Source organism: Anopheles moucheti, chromosome 3, assembly GCF_943734755.1.
Source record: "Anopheles moucheti chromosome 3, idAnoMoucSN_F20_07, whole genome shotgun sequence".
In the NCBI taxonomy this organism is placed as follows: domain Eukaryota; kingdom Metazoa; phylum Arthropoda; class Insecta; order Diptera; family Culicidae; genus Anopheles; species Anopheles moucheti.
This window is the reverse complement of record NC_069141.1, coordinates 36818878-36839760: the sequence shown is the minus strand read 5'-3', so window position 1 is coordinate 36839760 and position 20883 is coordinate 36818878. Positions and strand designations below refer to the sequence as shown.

General features: G+C 39.7%; 1 protein-coding gene across 1 annotated transcript in view; it reads right to left on the bottom strand.

Annotated features, from left to right (window-relative positions):
- Window positions 1-11103: 11103 nt before the first annotated feature.
- The window catches only part of LOC128305099 (neuronal acetylcholine receptor subunit alpha-7-like), a 75397-nt gene continuing 65617 nt past the window's right edge, over window positions 11104-20883 (bottom strand). Inside the window, exons 9-15 of the mRNA XM_053042400.1 lie at window positions 20220-20414; window positions 19970-20056; window positions 19771-19880; window positions 14655-14800; window positions 14471-14593; window positions 14207-14345; window positions 11104-11852 (exon numbers count right to left, since the gene is read on the bottom strand). Of these exons, the coding sequence (XP_052898360.1) occupies window positions 11700-11852; window positions 14207-14345; window positions 14471-14593; window positions 14655-14800; window positions 19771-19880; window positions 19970-20056; window positions 20220-20414 (953 nt within the window). The 3' untranslated portion in view covers window positions 11104-11699. The remainder of the gene's footprint in view (window positions 11853-14206; window positions 14346-14470; window positions 14594-14654; window positions 14801-19770; window positions 19881-19969; window positions 20057-20219; window positions 20415-20883) is intronic.

The following is a 20883-nucleotide window of genomic DNA, read 5'->3' as shown; positions in this document are numbered from 1 at the left end:
ATTTGCGTTCTTGTCCTATTGTTTTGTGTACATTGGTGGTTGTTAAGTTGCGTGATTAAGGTATGCAGTTTCTTTGTTTCTTTTTTTTTGCAATCCGTCTATAATGTTTTGAACAAATTTCAATCCTTTATTTGAATTTACTCCCTTTGTTTTTATTGTTTTGCATATTATCATTAGCGTAACTCGCAATGGCTACACTGTGCGTTTGGGGGATTCGTTTTGCATTTTGCTAATGGTTGTTTCGTTCTTTTGCTAATTGGTTGTTTTGTTTGTTTGTTTTTTTGCTTGCAAGTATCGGTGTATCGGTTTGTGTATCTATTTTATTGACAGTGAGAGTAGGAAAATTATCTATTAGCTACCCAAGGCCTGGCCTAGCCTTGCTGGTCTATATTTAGCTTACTGCGCATACTGATATGGTGAACCAGTGTTTTTTTGTTGTGTTTTCCTTTTTGTTATACGATAATTAATTAATCTCGTTCGCTTTATTTTACACGTAACGTAACAAAACGTTTACCTTCCGGATGCATGGGAGGACCATGTTGGTTTTTCATGTGCGTACAGCTTCCATTTACGGTCGTAATCTGTTAAGGGGAAATTTTTTTATTAATAATTCTGTCTTGCTTGCAACGAAACCATTTGCATTTTATTTATATTTCCTGTTGATTTTTCTTCCCTTCTTTCGTATTAGATTTTATAAATATTTTACTCCGCAAATATTTGCTTACAACTGTTTGTGCTTCTGTATTATGTTTTTGTTTTTTATATTTCTGACGTACGAAACGATTGACATTCGAAGGTTGGAAATGAGCGATGAGCCCCGAACCCGTCCATAGTGCATTCGATCCTCTTTGACTGATGGTATTGGTTGTACCCAAGTGAAATGACCAGTGTGATTCCTGTTTTCAAATGTATGATTAACGTACCTTTTAATTTGTTTCAACACCTTGCTTTATCCAACGGTTTACGCTTTTCCTTCCGACTCACTCAAACGTTCGTTCCCCGTTTTTTTTTTGTTTTTGGTTTACCGCGACCTACACTATATACTCTGCTTATGACTTTTTTTCTTCTTTTGTTTTTTGTTTTGAGTTCCTAAGATTTTTGTTTTTTTTTAATATGTACAAAATCACATTCGCCTCACGGGCATGACCCATTTTGTTTTGCTTTAAGAGATTCAAACCATGATGGCCATTTGATCCGCCATTGAGTCTGTCTAACGTCAGTTACTTGCTTGGTTGTGCTGTATTGCAGAGTGTAAGTGTCCGTGTTGGTTTCCATGACGTTTTCTTTCTGTATGTGCTGCCTTATCCTAGGGCACTATTTCACTAAATAATCCATTCATTGCAAACACAAAAGGTCACAAGAATCGTGTGCGAAACGTCTGATTTGTTCATTTCCTTCGGATTTCAAATCACTTATACACAATGGCAGTCTATTAGAGAGTTTTTTTTTCTGTGTGTGTGTCCAGTGAATTTGTGACGCTGTCAATGATATTTCCTGCGCAATGAGCGTAAGATGACTTTTCCTGCTGACGCTTGCTAAACTTCAATCTCTCGTTCCCGTGGTTCTGCTGCTAGACCCTGTGCTAACAGTCCCAATTGCGTTTGGCTTCCATTTTGAATAATTCGATTAATAATTTGTTCAATGTCATATCTACAAATGGTGATGAAAAACGCATGGCGCAATCGTGCCGTGGGTGCTACACCGCGCTTTCGAATGAGAAACAAACCCATTAATAGTGTTTGCGTGTGTGTAGGTGTTTTGCTTAAATTTTCGTTTAATTTTATCTCTGCCCAAAAACCCTTCGTTAAACGGAAACGTCTTACTGTTCGCGATACTTAATTTGTGACTCTTGCCTCCATGCTTAACGCTGCGCAAGTTTTGCTCTGTATTTACTCGTGTGTTATGCTTTATTTAAATACGCAGATGAGAACATTCCAATATCGTTTTTTTTATTTTCGTTTAATTTATCAAGGATGCATTGAATTATTGCTTAGTAAGATGCTTAAATCTTACGGGAGATGAAGTGAAACCGAATTATAAGAGGAGAGTGATATTTTGGGAACCGCATTATGGGGTTGTGCAAAGAGTCGTTGAAACATTAAAAACCGTTGCATCTACAACATTAAGTACATTTTCTTTTGTGAATTCATTTTACGACACAAATAAATTATAAACCAATAAGTAATAGCAAAAAAAGCCATGTATAATGTTTTCGAAACGGATCAAAAGTTTTGTTTGTTTCATGTATCTAAATTATATTTTCTAAATTTTTTAACACCAGAACTTTGTAAGAAGCTTAGTTTCTAAAACCTTGATAGTAATGAAATTTCACAGTAACTAAACTTAAAAGTTAAAATATGAACTAAAAAGCAATTATTAATGGCAAGTATATACTTCGATCAACGAATATAAAAGTTTAAAATGAACACTAGTAAGAGTGAGAAAATTCCTTCATTTTGCATACATTTTCATTTCAACTTTTTTGTATTTCAACGGTTTTTTGTGGTTTATTTAGATAATTTTATTTATCTTTTTTTTAACCTCAATTGTTACCATTTCTTGTCTCATTATAAGGGATTTGTATAAGATTGCGTGTTTGTGTCTGTATTTGTGTTGCCATGCAGGTTGACTAGTGTACTGTAAGACTTGTATTTCGTTTCATGGAATTTTCTTGGTTGGGTTCGTTTTTCTTCTCTTTTACTAATTAAAATATTCACATTTATCAAATTTATGTAAACTGCGTAGAAAATTGTGTTTTTTTGTTTTGTTTTGAGTGTTTCTGTGTCCGTGTGTTGTCACTTGCAATTCGGTAATGTGGTATATTTAGTATTAGTAAGAGTTTTATTTTGCATATTCAATAACGATTCCGATTCCTGCTCTGATTCCTGCTGCAAGTCGCGGTGCGCTAGTGTCGTGGTGCTATTACGGGGGTTTTGGACTTAATTTAGCATTTAAGTTTACCATCGTAGGGACAGGAGTGTTTTGCTTGACGTAAGGTCGCATTTGGGACCAATATCCTATCGTTGGCGTGATGCTCCGCTTCTCTAAACCAGAGTCACTCGTTGTTGGCTTGCAAGAAGAACCATAAAGTTCCGTCAATATCCGTGTTCAGTCCTAGGGCTTTGAGTGATTGTGTAAAACTGTACCCAAAATATATGCGAGGACTATCTCAACCAGTGCGGGCAGTGAAACAAAATAACTTAAAAACCATCTTCTTTCCGCAAAAGTGTTAGAAATGCAAGGGAAAGTATAATGGACCAAGAAACACTTGGCTAGACGATTCACTCTACGCTTTGGCCTCATAAAATATCACCTGTGAGGGGTGTGAATAAAAAACCTATATAAACCTACAATCTTGTCCATGTCTGCGGGACACAAGACTTGCGCTTTCCCGGAAGTTTTCCTCACCCAAAAAAGGTCGGGAACTGGTATAAGATATAAATGGCGTAAAGCGCATCAGGACACCATCCCGGTGCAGTTTTCGGAGAAACTAGAATGTTTTCACACTGGAAAACCTAAGACGAGAAAATGGGGGAAAAAACCTAGATTTGTCTCTCCGTGTACATCGTTTACCATCGTGGACAGTATCTGCCTCAGTCATTACTCAATTACGTACGATAACGGTGGTGAAATCAAGCTAGCCTAACGGATGGGTGGGGATGTAACTGTGTCAACATATTTCACAAAAGATCCTTCAACAAGGTTGCAGTAGCTTCCTTGCCTTTGCTAGTCTAGGGACGAACCGAATTAGAAGCCGGAAGGGTACTCTACACCTTTCGATTCAGTTTTCGTTGGGATAGAAATCGGTCGTCGCGGATCGTACCAAAGGGCAGGCGGGAGTAAAATTGTAACCATTGTTGCCATTCACTGTCGCACCAAACACTCTCTCCGAACCAGTTCATGCGACTAAACTTACTTTAGTAATTTTTTTTCTCTCCCAATGTATGATATGGTACATTTTTGAAGGATTTTCTCAGCATCTGTCAAACTCTCCTGGCGATGTACGCTTTGCTTGCTTTCCTCGTTGCGAATGTTTCATTTGCATCCGTCTGTCTATCACTCTGGAATGGGTAGGGTGAGAAATGCAAGTGCATTTGACAATAGACGTACATTTTGAAAAAGGTGCGTTATTAAACTTTCAGGATAAAGGACTTACGTCACCTTGTGCCTTTCTAATTCCCTGTTATCTGTGTGAGTGTATGTGTGTGTGTTTTTTTTCTCGCAAATATTTTCGATTGTTTTAACATTTTAAGAGCTGTATTTACTGTGCGTCGGGTTTGTATTTGTGTGGTGATTGGTTTTGTGTGAAAGGTGTGATTGTGTGTGCGTGTGTGTGTGTGTGTTTTTGGCATTTCTTTTATTTTAGTGAAATTCGATTAATTGTTCGGAATTTAGTATGTTGTTAGAGCTTTGTTTAATTCGCTTTCACTTTACCTTCCGGTCTGCCTAACGGGCTCACTCTTGAAGTAGGAAAATGTACCGAATTTCCGAAACTGACCGTAACGATTTTCAGTTAGGAATGCAAGAATTTTGCGTGAAAGATTTTGCTTCGTTTTTTTTTTATTAACAGTAGATGACCATGGATTTTGTTTTTAAATATGCATTGACTTAACATTTTGGCTTTGTTTTCGCATCGCAGGACTGCACGCGGTGGGTTACAGGCATTCGCGTTCGCACCACCGTGGCGTGACCCGGTTACCGATGACAAACTCACCCTTTCTTAACCACCATTCTTAAAGACAGTTCCCATAGCCGCGTTAGTTTTGGCTTGGCACACAATTCGCAGGTAATTCTCATGCTCTCAGTTGTTTTGGTTTTTTTTTACGATGTAATTAAACTTTATACGTTTGCAATGCTCAGTAAACCTTACTAATAGTGTAATTTTTCGTTTCCAATTCGTACCGATCTACCATTCACTCTTGTTCGCCTGGTGCTCGAATGGTTTTAAGTTTGCCCTGGGGGAAAATTCACGTTCGCGCCCGACTCGCACTCGAATTGTTCTATTTATCGATCTAATAAATTATCGCTTAATTGCAATTGATTGGCCACCATTTTTGTTTTGTTTTTTTTTCTTCTTTAAGGGTTTTTTTTCTTTGTTAGTTTAATTTGTAATATGTTTAATTTTCGAAAATCGCTCACTCAACAATATCGTCATTTGTGTTCTTGTGTCCTCCAATTCACCTATCGTGTTCGCCTGGCTTTTTTCTGTTTTGCACCACGATTCTGCTTATCGCTAGTAAGTGTGTGTGTGTGTGTGTGTTCGTTTGTTTGTCTGTGTGTGGGTGCACCATTTGCTCATACGGCTAGTTAAAGTTACGGCTGGAAAGGGAAGCACAGGCCCCTGCATTTCCTTTGCATTTTCTGCCGTATATTCGGACCTTTTGCCACCCTCTTCCATTCTTCAATTTCCTTCACTAGTCTAGCGTAAATCTACGAGTTAAAGGATTCATTCCGATTTGATTTCTTATATATCAGTAAGTGTGTTTCGCTTGCTTATCGACCCTAGAAGAATTGATTATGTTTCTTACACGCTAGCTCTCAACTTTACAATTTGGTTTACTTTTACTTTTTATGAAAAATTCATAGAATTTCTTAAATATTTCAGCCACCATCGGCTCGGGTACGGGGGGCATACGGGGTAGAAGAGAGACAAGTGGTTCGATCGGAAGACTGGTCCAGACCAACCGGCTCCATCAACTCGCCTACCCCGTAAACCTACCGACCCTGCCTACCGGTTATGCTGAAAGTGGGTGCTATAATTCACGCTCAAAACGCTCGATTTGCTCGTATTGGAACGGGGGGATGCCCGGGCGGACCGTACAAAAACTGAAGGATTAGCTACCAAAAGGACTTTTGCCGTTCGCGCCCGCATACCCCCCTCCACCAGCCAGTTGATGTAAGACCATGTGCGACGGGGCGCTCGATGGTACGATTTATCCTTAGTAATTCATTGTTTCTATAATTAGTGTACGCGTACTGCATGTATAACTAGTTATATGTATATTTTGTATATATATATAATTTTTTAATATTTATGTACCTTTTTTAATTTTTAAACATTACGTTTTTTTTCTGTATCTGGGTTCTTGTGTACGTTTTGGTTTTAATGTTTAGCTTATTAATTTTTTGTTGCTCTCATTTATATCCTTTTCTTACTCATCGAATTTGCTTTACTGTCAATTAACTATCGGCTTATCTATTCATAATTGATTGAAAATGTATAATTTTTGCCGGCTTTGCTGCGATGGCTGCGCCAGTGGAATTACCTCTCACTCGCACAGACACCACACGCACCCGAAAAATAGGGAGTTATGTACATTGCTGCTTCGCCATCTGCTCAAGACAATATGAACATTAGCTGCAGTCCGTTTTTCGGGTTTGTATCGTTGATCGGGGTACTCTATTTGCTTAATTCTCTGTAGGATTGTTTCAATTTGTCTAAATAATGTCTTGGGGGACAAATTCACTTGTGTCACCACTATCACTTTTGTCATTTCTCCTGTCTATTTGTCGTTCCGTTCACGGCGAACAGAGAATGCACGCGCTACTCACACGAGCTAGAACTACATAATCTGTTTGTTTGCTGTTAAGATTTAGAAGTGGAAAAAACGGCTTACACTTAGAGGATCTCACACTGCTACAATAATGCCAAACGAGTGTATATAACATAGCACATAGGGTACAATAACTTGTCTTGGACAGTTTGGCATAATAATATACTTGAATACCGCTCAATTGCACATGAAAGAGCATGAACACATTGAAGCTAAAGGAAACACACGGCAAGAGCCAGCGTATTGAACAAACGTCTAAATTGAATAAACTCTCAATAGTGTCACGGCTAGATGATGTATTGGTTTGGCAGTAGAAACGAGCAAGTCTCTAAACAGATAACGATTACGCTCGAAAGACTATAATCCACAAGTAACAAACAAATGCTTACACAGGGCTTACACTAGCCCATTAGCTAACATACATATAAACATCCAACATCATTTGCTCCTTGGCAGTCATGATTTAAATGGTAAAGTAGGGGGCACAAAACAACGAGTACGTAACGTGAATAAAGTGATGTGTCAACTGAAACTCGACATATTTACAACAGTGTGTGGAAAGCAAATGTTCCAAAAGTGTCTCCAACTATCCGGGAAGAAGAGATTGCTCATTTGAAGGGATGAAAACTATCTTACGCAGTAAGTCGATGCGGAATTGATTCTTGCATTTTACCTAAAGTTGGCCTAACCTCAGGAACATACGGTTGGGAACTGTTACACGTGAACGCTTTGTTCTCTATTCCTGCTTACGCTCTGTTTTGTTTTGGTTTTTGGTTTTGTTAAGTCTTAGGTCGAATATCAACGTTGAATTTGTTACATTTTAATAAGAAATGCGACTGTAGATTTCTTTCATCGGTTTTGTCACGTAAATCCCAATGTCAACGGTTGTGTTTCTTATTACGCTGTGGCACAAACGTTTACGGCTGTAAATGATTTCTCGATCATACTGTGTTCGCATTACTGTCCCGGTTGAAGGAAATGGTATGTGAATGAAACAAATTAGCTCAATTTAACATATATACAGCCAATTATGATCAGAGACATGAAGCACACAAGGCTTTGACTAAACTAGTTTGTAATATCAACTGATGCTTGCATTGGTCGTAAAACGGTTGACTTAATCTGGTATAATATAAATTTTATAAAAAATCAGTTATAATCAGAAATTCAATAAAAAGTCTGTTCATAAAAACTTAAAACTTGTACAGTATCCAACTGTGTAAATACTAAAAGTAACACTTATTTGAGAACAAGCTAATAAAATATTGGTAAGATGTCTCCTTTCCGTATGAACCGTTTGTATATTCTTTCTACCATGTTTGCCTTCTATTGCTGTTCTTCTCATTGGCTGTTTTCGTTTGATATTTTTCCGATCTTCTTGGAAACGCTTCTTATCCGTCGTGGACTTGAGATGTAGATGCAGTTTTTACCGATCTTTAGCTTTTTATGTTTTTTTTTCTGCCAGAGAGTTTAACGTTCGAGTGTTTATTTTTCCGTTACGAGTTAACAATACTTCTTTTCCTCTTTATATATCACAGTCTTGCCGCTGGTGATAATTTGTGCGCATTTTCGTCACTAATACTTATTTGTTTGCTCCGTTTGTTTGTGTGTCTGTGGTGTGGTTTTAACTTTACCGCAGTTTTTCTTACCGGTTGGACTTTTCCATCCAGTGCTATGGATCTTCTGACGGAGGATGCTTTTTCTCGCTGAACGATTACACAGTTCTTGGGTTGTAACAGGTTTTTTTTTTGCTGTGTTGTGGAAGGTGCGTGTTGATCGAGTCTTTAGTTTAGTTTTTTCTGTAGTTCTGCTGCTCGTGTAGGCGTGTGAGTAAATATCTGTGCATTATTGTTTTAAACTTCTTGCTACTATATGGTACAAAATGGTCACTGAACCGCAGTTCCTCCCCTAGGAACGGTTCGTGAACGTTGTTGGGATTTTCTTTTCTCCATTAGTTTGTTGTTTTTGCTAATAATTTAATAATACAACTCGTAAGTTTAAGGATGCTCTTGCTTGATCTTCTACTATCGCCCGTTACCATAGCTCGAGGAAAAAGGTTGGCTAGATGATACACCACATGAACGTGAGGAGGATTGTGAACAATAATTTCAAACTGAAACAGTTATTGTAATAAATTGCATGTACATTTCGGTATTAAAATGAAATTCTATAGCTTAATTGAATGAAAAAAAATGGATTTCATCCTTAAACAACAAGGATAAAAAAGACACAATTTGACCAAAAATGATAAATTCAAGATACATTAGAAACTGAGCCTGAACACAAAAACTTGAATGCCTACCACAACGCAAAATATAAAAGGTCGATACATTTATCCATACTTCACTCAATTTAAAATTATCGCTTCACATTTATTGTAATTATCTTGACACTCTCCTCTTCAAATCATTTGATCTTTCATCATCACCCTGCCAACAACGGTTGACAAACCTCGTTCTCGTCTATCGCACGCACACACACACCGTTTGCTGGGTGCCATTGTACTTTCAGTACCTCTACCATTCCCATACCCATCCATCCCGCGAGCCGTTCCACAGTCGGCTTTGATTAGTAATTTAGAAATTTCACTTTACTGTTTCGGTTGCACAAATTTCCATTTCCCGCAACCCCGTACGATCGACCGGGAACCATCGGCAGGCGCAATTTTGTGATTTTGCGCGAATGCACAGTGTCAGATCGATCGTTCGGCGGACGGTAGTACGAAAAAAATGGCAACACTAATAAACGACAAACACAAAAAGAAACACTCTCCCCTGTCTCCCACATGCACATTCGCAACACACACAACTGATCAACGCACCCCTTTTGGTGCGAGTGTGCACTTACTCTTACACGATAACTTAAATGGCGCCTTTTCCTCCCCCGTAGCGACATTCGGTGGAAAAGCGGCGAAGTACTTCCGCTTCGCCCACAGTGCCTCCCTCCCTGTATGTCCCAATAGGTAGGTTTTGCGGTTCGTATCTTGCTGTACGAGATACGATACGGTGTGCATGTGTGTTAGGTGCTTAAATATTGTGTCGTTTTTAATTACAGCGTTCGCTTTCCAGCGCACAACACCCCGGAAAGGGATTCGCTCTGCCCTATGAAGGCAGGGTCTCCGATGTGTAAGATTCATGTTTCGGTTTCGGTTCGTACGCTTCACTCCGCTCGCCTATATCACACGGTCGCGTCATGGATTTAGTCACAAGACAAAACTAACGTAGCCCTTGCCGGCCATTTTGTGTTGTGGTACTACTATACAAGTGTCTACGATGAACTAAGGGGTACCGCTTCCTATGCACAAGACAAGATTGCCATTTTGAATTTGTACCAACTAGCCCGCAAAACACAACCGAACGGAAATTATCGATCCGAACTGCAAAACGATCAACCCTAGCAGGTGGTTTGTATTTTTTTCTGTTTTCTTCAACAGATGATCATCCACACCTTTCCCATCTGGAGAAACGTTTGACGAAAGGTCAGGAAATAAAATGACCCTCCACAGATTTATGCGATTCCTCGCCAAACCCCTCGCCCTGCACACTCAAACTTTTAACTTCCCATGAAGAAAGTACAAATAATATGTCACCACGAATCAATATCTGTGCAAGTGTGTGAGCGTGTGTGTTTGTATGGAGTTAATTCTAGTGTAGAGAAAAATGTACAATTTAGCTTTCCTTGGCGCACCTCACCTCATCATGTTTTCATCCCTTTGCCTTCATCCACAAACGTGTTCACACTTACACGATGCGCTGGTAAGAAAAGAATATTTTTCGCGCTTTCCCTATGCAAGGGAGCAGTTCTTTACGTTACAATTCTTACGCATATAGATTAGCTACGGTTGAGAGTTGCATGTAGTGTGTGTGTTTTTTGTTTTAAATGTTCTTATTGCTTTTGGTTCATTATTGGAATGCTATGGAAAATGGGATAAAAGGGTGGAACAAAGATGGAAACAGCATCATAAATCGTCACAACCTTTGCGCAGAAAGGTATGCTTTACCGAGATTAGCAAGTGAAACATTTCCACTTAAATATTCTAACGCTTTCGTCTTAAAATAATCTTTTGCTTATATCCAAACCTCGGGGACATCTCCCGATCGCTCACTGTCCACTCTCACTGTCCCCATTTCTTACGATGTACGACTTATCTTGAATGCCTTGTTTATGCCTCACCGAACGTTTTGAAGTTGTTCAGAGTTAGTAATCGATCCGGATCGCACCGAAGATCACACCGGAGTGGATGTGGATTGGAGATCAACTTACTCTACCTTGTTCTACCACTTGCGTGCAATGGCAATACGTTCGCTCTCCAATTATTGACTAAGTACAGTGTACGTTCGCGGCAGTTTTGTGCGCCCTTCACCTTCACTCACACCTAAACAATGGCCCTTTTTCCCTTTTCCGTTTTTTTTTTGCTAGGATACTACAACTAAGGGTAGAAACTAAAACTAGTTCGATCGCTGCTTCGGCTGAATCGGTGGAAACATTTATCTATTGCAATCACGATCCACATATCGTGCCTTGACGCTGACGCTTCCCCCCCTATGTCAAGTTTCCTCTTACGTGTGACTTTTTTATATTATTTTCCTAACTTTGCTCTAGGTTTTGTTGTTTTTTTTTTTTGTTTGGTCGAAAATGATTGCTGGTCGAATCTTTTGCCCTTAGGTAAAGCTATCATCTGTTTCGCCTCCCCCCTGGCTATTACGCTCTGCCACGATGCTTCCCCAGTTCGTGCGCATTCTGCACCGTTACCGTCCGATTAGTAGCGTGTTGTTACAACAGGATGTCGGTTTCCGAGGTTGTTCTACGACCGAGTTGCACATCGCTTTTTGCACTGCGGCATTGGACATGCTGGGTACCGTGCTGCCGTGTCACGAATGTCCGTGAGTTGTGTTTCATCTTGGTTTGTTGTTTTTTTTTTGGTTTGAATTTTTTATATGTTTGTTTTTTTTTCTGTTTCACTCGCATCTACACATTCCGGCGTACCGTGTTTCGTTTTCCGACCGCCTGACCGCATCACCGACCGGTACAACGACGCGACGCAATGGCGCAACGAAGAATTCATTTAAAAATTCTTGACAATAATTTAATTAGTAACAAATTGATTTTATGGAAAAACCAATAACAATAGCCCTTATCATATGGCTACGAAACGATGATGTGCGGAGCCGAAAATAGGACAGCTATGGTTGCCACTATTGTGAAAAATGTGAAAATTATAAGGCACAATCTATCAACTACCATTGCTGCAAACTTCCAATCCTTCGCAATATCGCTTTCTTCGTCTTCTTTTCGTATCTGTTGGAAAGGGAAGAGAATAAAGCGGAGGGAAATTAGCCCGTTGGTGTTTCGAATATTGTAAATGTGCTTACAAAAAAAGATTCTATTCAAGCAAAGAAGAAATTGACAAACACAAATGCAGAGTAAGGATTAAAGAAGATGTATATAAAATTATTCTCAAACCTGATAGCATTGTGGAAGATTTATGAAAAATAGCAAATATTATGACTGCACTACTTAGTTCTGGATCTTAGTTTTCGTATGCGTAGTTTTCGGTTTGAATTGATACTATTAAAATGTAAAATATTTCTAAAGTTGCAAATCAAAAACAAATATTTAAAAATATTTGAACTATATTAAGAACCAAAGACATTTTTGAACGTTTACTAATGACAATCAGTAGAAACATTCGCGCGTTCTCTCATTTCAGCTTATTTAAACAATGTTAGGTAGTGCAAATATGATTAATAGTTTAAAAGTGTGCTGCTTTATTTAAATTTGATATGTATGCAATACGAAAACGAGTTTTTTTAAGTTCCTGGGATGGATATAGCTAATATTTTTCCCCTTCTAGATGAATGTGACAAATATCTTGTTTTATTCACGGGAAGAAAATAAAACTATTTAAAAAGACTACAATAGTATTCTTGAATGTGGAAAAAGGAGGCATGGTGTTAAGGCCAAATTTTCATAAGCAATAACACTGACATGATTGGATTGATGTACTTAGCTAGATGAAGACAAATATACCAAGGTTTAGGACCTGCATACTTTCATTAATATGCTTTAGTATAGGCATGGGGAGTAGGAATAAAGGAGTGAAGGTAGACTCGACGTTTTGGATAGCTCACAGCAGAATATTAAATGCCGATGAAACTCTGAAACGCATACTAGAGTTTTAGTTCTAATGATGTTTAGTTCTCAAGTTTACCCTGAAGCATGGGCACTGGGAGAGCTGAGAATCCACGATTTCTTTAATTTAACTATAAGGTAGCAGCCTGTTGAATGTTATTCAACGGTCGATTCAAATGCGACAACTGGTGCGACCGTTTGGCTGTAGAGGGCGCCACTTCGAGCGGAGCAACCGATCGAGCCGAGCACGCCCGAACTAAAAGGATCAACGACCAGGAGTAGAGGAATCTATAAAGCTAACCCGACGAACGAGGACGTGATTTTTTAGCTCCAAAAATAAAGTGTGCTAAAGAAAATCCTGTTTGTGCGTTTTTATTATGTTTGTGCATTAGTGTTTTACGATATTGAAAGAACGCTGTTGCTTGTCGCAACACAGCCCTTCAACTTAATTGTAAAATGGATGCTTATGGAACAGAGAAAGAGGTAGTTATTTTGAACTAGTGAAGAGTAATAATTGTATATAGATGACACCGTCCTTTTGGGGTTTTATTTAAAGCAAAGGGTCATTTCCGCCTCTGAAATATGTTTACTCTAAGGTAATATTTATAGATTCCATTGGCCGAATGGGGAAACCATCACCAATCAGTAGTGTTTAGAATCAACACGTGACAATATCTCAACAAGTCATAATTCATACCAAATCTCAATCGTACCGTTCTCCCATAGCAAGAATTTATTTAAAAAAGAACGAAAAACGGTATAACTGCATGAGTAGGTCAGGGATATTCCTTTCTTCATATATTTAATTTCACCAGTGTACACAAAATGTCCTCATAAATTGACATTAAAGTTTCATTCGTATGGAAAAGGTATGCTTTGGCTGTGAAATGAAATTGAAAAAAAGTCATCCATCCCCGTAAAACGTAAACCAGAACCGCTTGATCGATTGACCAATTAATGATAGATGGTTATCGCAATCGAAACTGGACAGCAAACACCACCATAGTCATCTTCGTCGCCTTTAAACCACAGCAAAAGGAAAGGCCCACTTCCGACGGACGTGCGTCCGGTTCGATTGCGCACTGCCCAAGGACAGTTCTTTAAACAACATCAATCTTCCTAACCTTAACCGACATATTTCCATTTATCAGATACCACCGTGCCGTCCACGCGAGGAAGAGCTAAAGCATGAGCAAACTCGTACCGGAACGAGGAAAGGAACGCAACGCACCTAAAGGAAGGTTCTTCATTTTATAGCAATAGCGTGACAATAGCAAAAGTACGAAGGACATGCGGGATTATTGATGACCAAACGTGGTGAAGGGCGAAACGAAAGGATGTGCGCGAAGGATAAAGAAAGGCTGTGACAATAGCAACTTCTAATTCCGTATTGCTCGGGAATGACATTGGGATTTCGCTAGTTGGGAACCTTGATTTGGCCGTACATGACTATTACCGCTCGTGGGCCTGTCGTGGGATCACTGAAAGATAAGAACGTCTTTTCCCCCGTGTGTGCATACCTGGTCGGTGATAAAACGTATCTCTTTCAATATTAAAGCTAGTTCGTAATCAGCAGAGGATGTGAAACACGTGTGTGGTGGCGCTATCGCATCCGGCATTCGATTAGTTCCGATCGGTCCGATGCTTCCATCATCACTGCTGCAAGTGGAGTGGAGAAAGGGCAGATGAAGTACGCACGAAGCAGGCAATCGGTTCAACGGGGATTGATTTCATAACCGTACCCAACCAATTGAGCAACAATTGTTGCAAACGTGACCTCTTACCTGTAAACAGTCCTGAAATATGTTGGATTATGTGGCAGTGTACCTCCAGGGGTCAATGGTCTACAGTTGTGACGAAAGTCATCGTCTATATCTAATACGTTCGCTAGTAAGGACTTCGATGATCTGTTGGGCAGAAGTAGGTAAATTAGAGCGAACATGCAACCAAACGGCTCCAAGTACTTACCGCTCCTTCAGCTCGACGTCCTGTATGTGCGCTTTCCGCTCGGAACTGTCCGACGTTGGCGTTGGTGGATATTCCATCGATAAGTCTCTACCGGGTCGACTCATTCTTAAAATACATGGCAACCAGTATAAAAATATGATTCTAACCTGTAAATTGGAAAACAAAGGAAGAGTATTAGTATCACTTGAACAAGAGCGATATTTATGCAGTTAGCGGTAAATTTTAATACCTTCATGTATTAAATGTATGTAAGACAAACTTAGTCTTGAGGTGTATCATGTCTTCTTGCTTAATATTTCATCGCCCAGAGCTGTTGCAACGAGCATCCTTTACATGCCACCACATTTGCAAAAGAGTGTTTTCATCAACAATTCAAAACTACCTTTCCGCTCAGTTTCCCACACATTACCGTGGATCTTTGGTGGAAATAAATTAAATTAAGCTACTAGCATCAAAAAGGAACGCTTTGAAGCAAAAAAAACACACGAATCTGCTTTACAGATGGTGTTTTTCCCTTTCACAAGGCATACGCGTTTGGCACAGACGCTCTCACGCGGATCTTGCCTATTTTCAGGCACACATTGCTAGAAGCGTAATGAATTTAATAAACTTTTCCATAAAATTCCCATAAACGAAAATGGCGCACACGGTGCCTGCTCGTACACATGACACATAACTAAGGAACGGGACTGAAATTGGACGATAAGAATTACGCGAAACCGACATGATACGGTTGCTTTGTCCTTTCAAAGGAGCGAGCGGAACGCGAGGTTATATCCTTTGCTTATTTGTTGCTATCCCATACCGAATAGATCACATTGAAGGGGGAAAATAAAATTCACAAAAAAGCAAAATGGGAGCAAAAAAAGAAAACCCCTCAAGCTCTCACACCCACACAAAGATCACACACATCCTTCCCTAGGATGTGGTAGCAAAGATTGAATTTTTCGTCAACCGTCAAGCACTCGAATGATGAGTGCCAGGCAGCGAAAAAGCTTTCAGCTGCGTAATGGCTTTAAACGCCGTTCCGACAGCGAGTGCTAGTGCTTGTCTGCTTGGTGGCGTAGACACGCTCGTCGACGACTTTGGCTTCACCACTAGCAGCCGTTTAGTGCTTGGTACCGTTTGTTTAAGAATTTTCCCGAATATCAGCCATATCCCGCCACCTGCCACCATGTTCTCTTCTCCAGCGCGTTATTTCCACCCAAATCGACACGCTACGGCGAGGATTTGCTACGTCCAAACAACGTCCTGAAAGGACGTCTCCATCCACTTCCGGTTAAACTTCCCTTTCGCTACTAGGAAAACCATCATGCAGCAGGACGGGGTGTGGGAATGTGCCGAAAATCATCATCCTTCACGGGATGTGCTTTGAATAAATAATCGCTCAAGCCGCGCGTTTGTTTGTGTATCTAATATGATTTTAAATAATCCAAGAGCATGCGTTGCGGCTTTTTTTTTTGTTCTCCTTTTGGAAAGCAAACGGTGGAGCTTCAAGTCAAGCGGGATTATTTTGCTTATGATTTTCTCTGTTTCCTCCTTCTGTTTTTCGTGGGAACTCTTGGGAAAGATTCTTGATGAGATCCCGTTTCGGCAGCATTTACACTGCTACAGTAGTAGATGTGACGAGGTAACGATAGCGATGATGAAAGAAGCACGAGCTGCCTCCTTGCCAGGCGTCATCGCCATTGCCGTCTACAGCTATCGTACCTTATCTATCACATCGGTACGATGTGAAAAAGGGTCGATATGGTGGAAAACCGATCGCCATGACGAAAAATGTCCCTCGAAAGCCCAACCAAACCAGCCGCTTGCATTCTGCCACAAAACAAGTTGACAGGAAGCGCTTGAAGGACGGTCCAAGTAGAGTGGCGTAGAACAAAACAATGAAGGAGAAAAAAAGCCATGGAAAACGCTGGACAGATGACACGGATCGCGTTATCAGCTTTTCTTTCATCATTTGACATGGAAGGACAGGCCGTTCTATGTGCTCTCTCGCGACCACGACATCTTGCCAACGTTATTACCAGTGGTGGTAAGATAATTTGCGCTCACTAGCGAAGTCGACGAAGACGATTGGCTTGCGATTGCCATACCACAGTCATAAGAAAAAAATGAAAAAAGAGTGGCATACGGTGCTAGCGAGTAAACGAGTAAGTAAAAAAGCACAGCGAAAAGTATGTACTAATAAATAAATCTTCTCCATCTTGAACCGACCAAAACCGCAACACTCATTGGGCTAGCGAAATGCGCCACCATCAAACATCAAAGCGCAGAAAATAACGTCGCGAAACGTATAGATAAACCAAGCAGAAAGCGTAATGAAGGATAGAATAAAAGGCCAGGATATTGCGCTTAAAAAAAAGGCAAATCATCTTCCATCGTAATCACCGTGTACATTTTGGCGTCTTAATGACGGTGAAGGTGAAGATATCTGAAACCTAGATTTGCTCGGCTGTATGGAACTTTAAGAGTGTATTGGAAGGACTTCTCTCTCTATGGGGAAAGGATCATTTTTGTGCTATACTGCAGTCCAAATAAAAAAAGGAAATAAAAGAAAACTTGACTTTCGTGTCTGAAAATATGTTGTACGTAATTATACGCAGATTATGTCACATTTTACTTAAATTTTTCAAATATATTTTTACACAAAGCATGCAGTTGGAACTAGTTAAATTGAATTGACTATGTTCTCAGAGCCCGCAAACTACCTTAACATTCATTCCTATTTTACTGCTTGTTAATTAGAGTACAGCATTGCAATTTTCGTTTTCGAGAAAATGAAAGTGCAAAATAGCTTTGTGATCAAACCATTTGGAATTTAAATAATAAAGTTTACTATAAGATGGGACTGGGCACCACTATAATGCTAGAGTCTTTTCACCAATACCGATGACATGTGATTCACAACTCACAATCATATAGAGTACTGACAGTCTCAGAGATACGCTATTATAGCGGACCGTTATAACCCTGGAAAAATCCGCGTAATTCGAATCCTGGTGCAATTGCGTTTATACTTCAAAGTCACTTTCTTTTTCTACTTTCTTTCTCTGCACTTAATTTATGCTGCGAATTAGGCGATTTTTAGACAGATTACATTAAAATAAGTTAGAAAGAAATGTTTTATGTGACAAAAAAAGGTATTTCCGATCAAATTTCACCTTTTTGCTTAGATTTTGTGCTATAAACTAGCTCATCTGTCAAATTTTCAAAAACCACGTAACTCCGAATACGCGTATAAGAAGAACCTCGTATCTCCGGGACTGCCTGTACAAGCAAATACAGGTAATTTGAATTTGAACAGTCAGTTTAAATGACTGAACAATGAAAATTAAACTCAAGCACTAATGTTTCAATTATGCTTTATTTTATGTTTCAGTCCTATGTCCTATGTTGATATTGTTCTAGTAGTTGTAACAAGTAACACTCGAATAACACATAAGTCACGTTACTACATATATTTTAAAATATCTTAAGGACTCGGACTCGCGTGCGCACACCGACCGATCGCACCAAGCAGATTGCGCCATTCCCTTTTCGGGTGCAGGGCCCATTGACCTGCCGAGCTTTCACCTACACATCGACACGTTGACAGCTTGACTGTCAACGGCGAGCAACTGGACTAATCAGCTCAGCCAGGTTGGATCACAACACTTTACCAAACGGTTGGTAGTGTACTTACATCGAAATTGTGGAGCATTAAAGCATGGTCGTTAACTGAAATGCAAGAATTTAAGAACTCCTGTCAAGTGGAATTCCAAGCTTAATTCCAAGAGCCATAACGATACTAAAATTGGGAAAACAGAATGGTAATCTATATTTAAACCGTTTGTTTCAACGAAACTTATGCTTAATTTCCTGAATTGTTGCTCCTGATTCGAAAACTTATAACTCTTTAATAAGAACATGATAAGTATAAAAGCAAATAATGTGAAATATAAGACCTTAAACATATCAAGGACAAGAGAACAGTTATTCTATATCGTGATTGTTTAGAAACGATTAAGAGCGGTACAGCCCTATTGGAAAACGATGTCTACTGGTAGTGAATAATCAGATGAAGAAGTTCTTGAATGTTCCTCATACACGTTATGCCTTCATGTGAACGCATGTGAAAGCATGAACGGCTTGAGCAGGATCATATCATTTGATGAGCAGTAAGATTTTAATCCATTCTCGAACTCAATCAATCAATTACATCGATAAAGTGTTTAACACTGTCAAATATTCTTTTGGGCAATGTTCTGTATTCTCTTTTTTGCTATAACATCTCATTAATTCACTGTCCCTGACTATGAGATTTGCATCGTTTGCATAACTGTTCATCATACGCGTTCTATTCCACAAACAACCTTTTCGAAACGACGTATTGAACCATACCGATAGAGGCAGATTTTGGTAATAGGCAGTTCATTTCAAAGCCAACAGTTCGTTACGCACATTTAACAGAAAGGTACGCAATCTTTGCCAAGGCAATCGCTCCGAAACAACGCCATTATACGCATCCTGTACGCTGCGTGTCAGTTCCCAACGCACCATACAATGGTTGCAATCTCAGCACTGGTAGACCTCTTGTCGCCCTTTGGGTCAAACGGGATTCATATTTCATACCGAGAAACAGTGCAGAATCCGTCATTCTATCTCACCGGCCGTGACTTTCGAACGTTGCTCAAACACTAACCAAGCAACCGAAGGTATGGCATTTTGCCGGGGAACAAATAACCACACCGCAAACTTCAAATTGCATTTGGCTGCGTCCGTACGATACTCCGCAGCGTTGGGCGACATTCCTCCAAGGGAGATTTAAAAACTCGCATAGTATTCATTAAACCGTGGCAGAAGGCCGTTCGTCACATGACATGAATCGGGAATGATTCTTTGAGGCTTCACAGAATATGGACCTTTGTGCCCGTGTGCCCGATTGTTGAATGCGCCCTAGGTCGTTGCGATGCATTCACACCCGCTTCATTCAGAATGACTTTTGCCCCGGTATGGCTTTCGGACATGAATCTCGAGGGAGAAAATTCTCTTCACACAACGATATAGGCCGCGTGCTATCGTTTTGCATTGCACGAATATTTCGCTATCTACCCTGGTGCGTGCTGGTACTTACCCAATCAGACATTTCGTGTGTGTCCGCATTTCTATGATGATAATTTAAAATTAGAATCGTCGAAACAACGGATGATGCAACCATAAACATGATGCAGTTAAAATATGTGCCTGAAAATAAAGAACGTGTGAAAAGAGTGAAACGATTTAAGTGTCCGCAAAACGCTGCATGAATCAATCTGCCCTTTTGGATAACTTACCTAAAAGTGGAACAGCATCCGATGTGGCTGGCATTGTCTCAGCAACCATATTTAAAAATACAGTCAGTGATAATAAAATTGTTACGCCTGGAATAGAACATTGTTTTGAAAAAAAGCATTTGGCTTAGTGAAAATAGTGAAGTAAATGCAAAAAGTATCATCATTTTTCAGCGAACATTGATGCAACATTCATAAACAAACATTAATCGTGATGCTCTTCAGTTAGCGCGACCATATCGTTCCCACTTACCTAATGATAACTTTTCGCCGGAGTCTGGTGGCAGGGTGAATCCTAGCAGTGCCATCGACGCAATCAGCACACACGGTACGATCAAATTAAAAAAATAGTACAGTGTTCGCCTTCGTATGATGATGGCGAAGGTGATGTCGATGTAAGGCTCTGGACAGCAGTTGTAGTAGATTTCGTTACGCTTGCCGGGAACACCTTTATAGCGCATCCGTGGAAACACAGGACAAATCGATCGATAGAGTAACAATTGATCGCACCGAATGGTAAGCAACGTAAATTGTTGGGTTGAGGAGAGGTGCGTTTTTTGTGTGTGTTTATTTGCATGTATGTAATTTTTTTTTTGTTTAATTTTTGCGCGAGAGAAACCATATTGGTGCTAGTGTACTTTGATGCGAGAAATTGTTCAATTTCCATTCATAACTAGTGATCGAAACGAGCTTGATCGTACATTGATGGAAACAAATCCCAAGTTGCTACATTACACAGTGTAGAGTAAATTCCATTTCTTCACCATTTCCATTTTATGGCAGAAGCGTGTTAGTTTTTATGGCAACTGTCATTCACTAACTGTCAAACATATTCCGTTCCATTGGAATGTTGGTTGTTTGTAAAAAAAATGTAGTCAGCTTTAGGTCAATGTTATGATATGAAGACTGATTGTGAA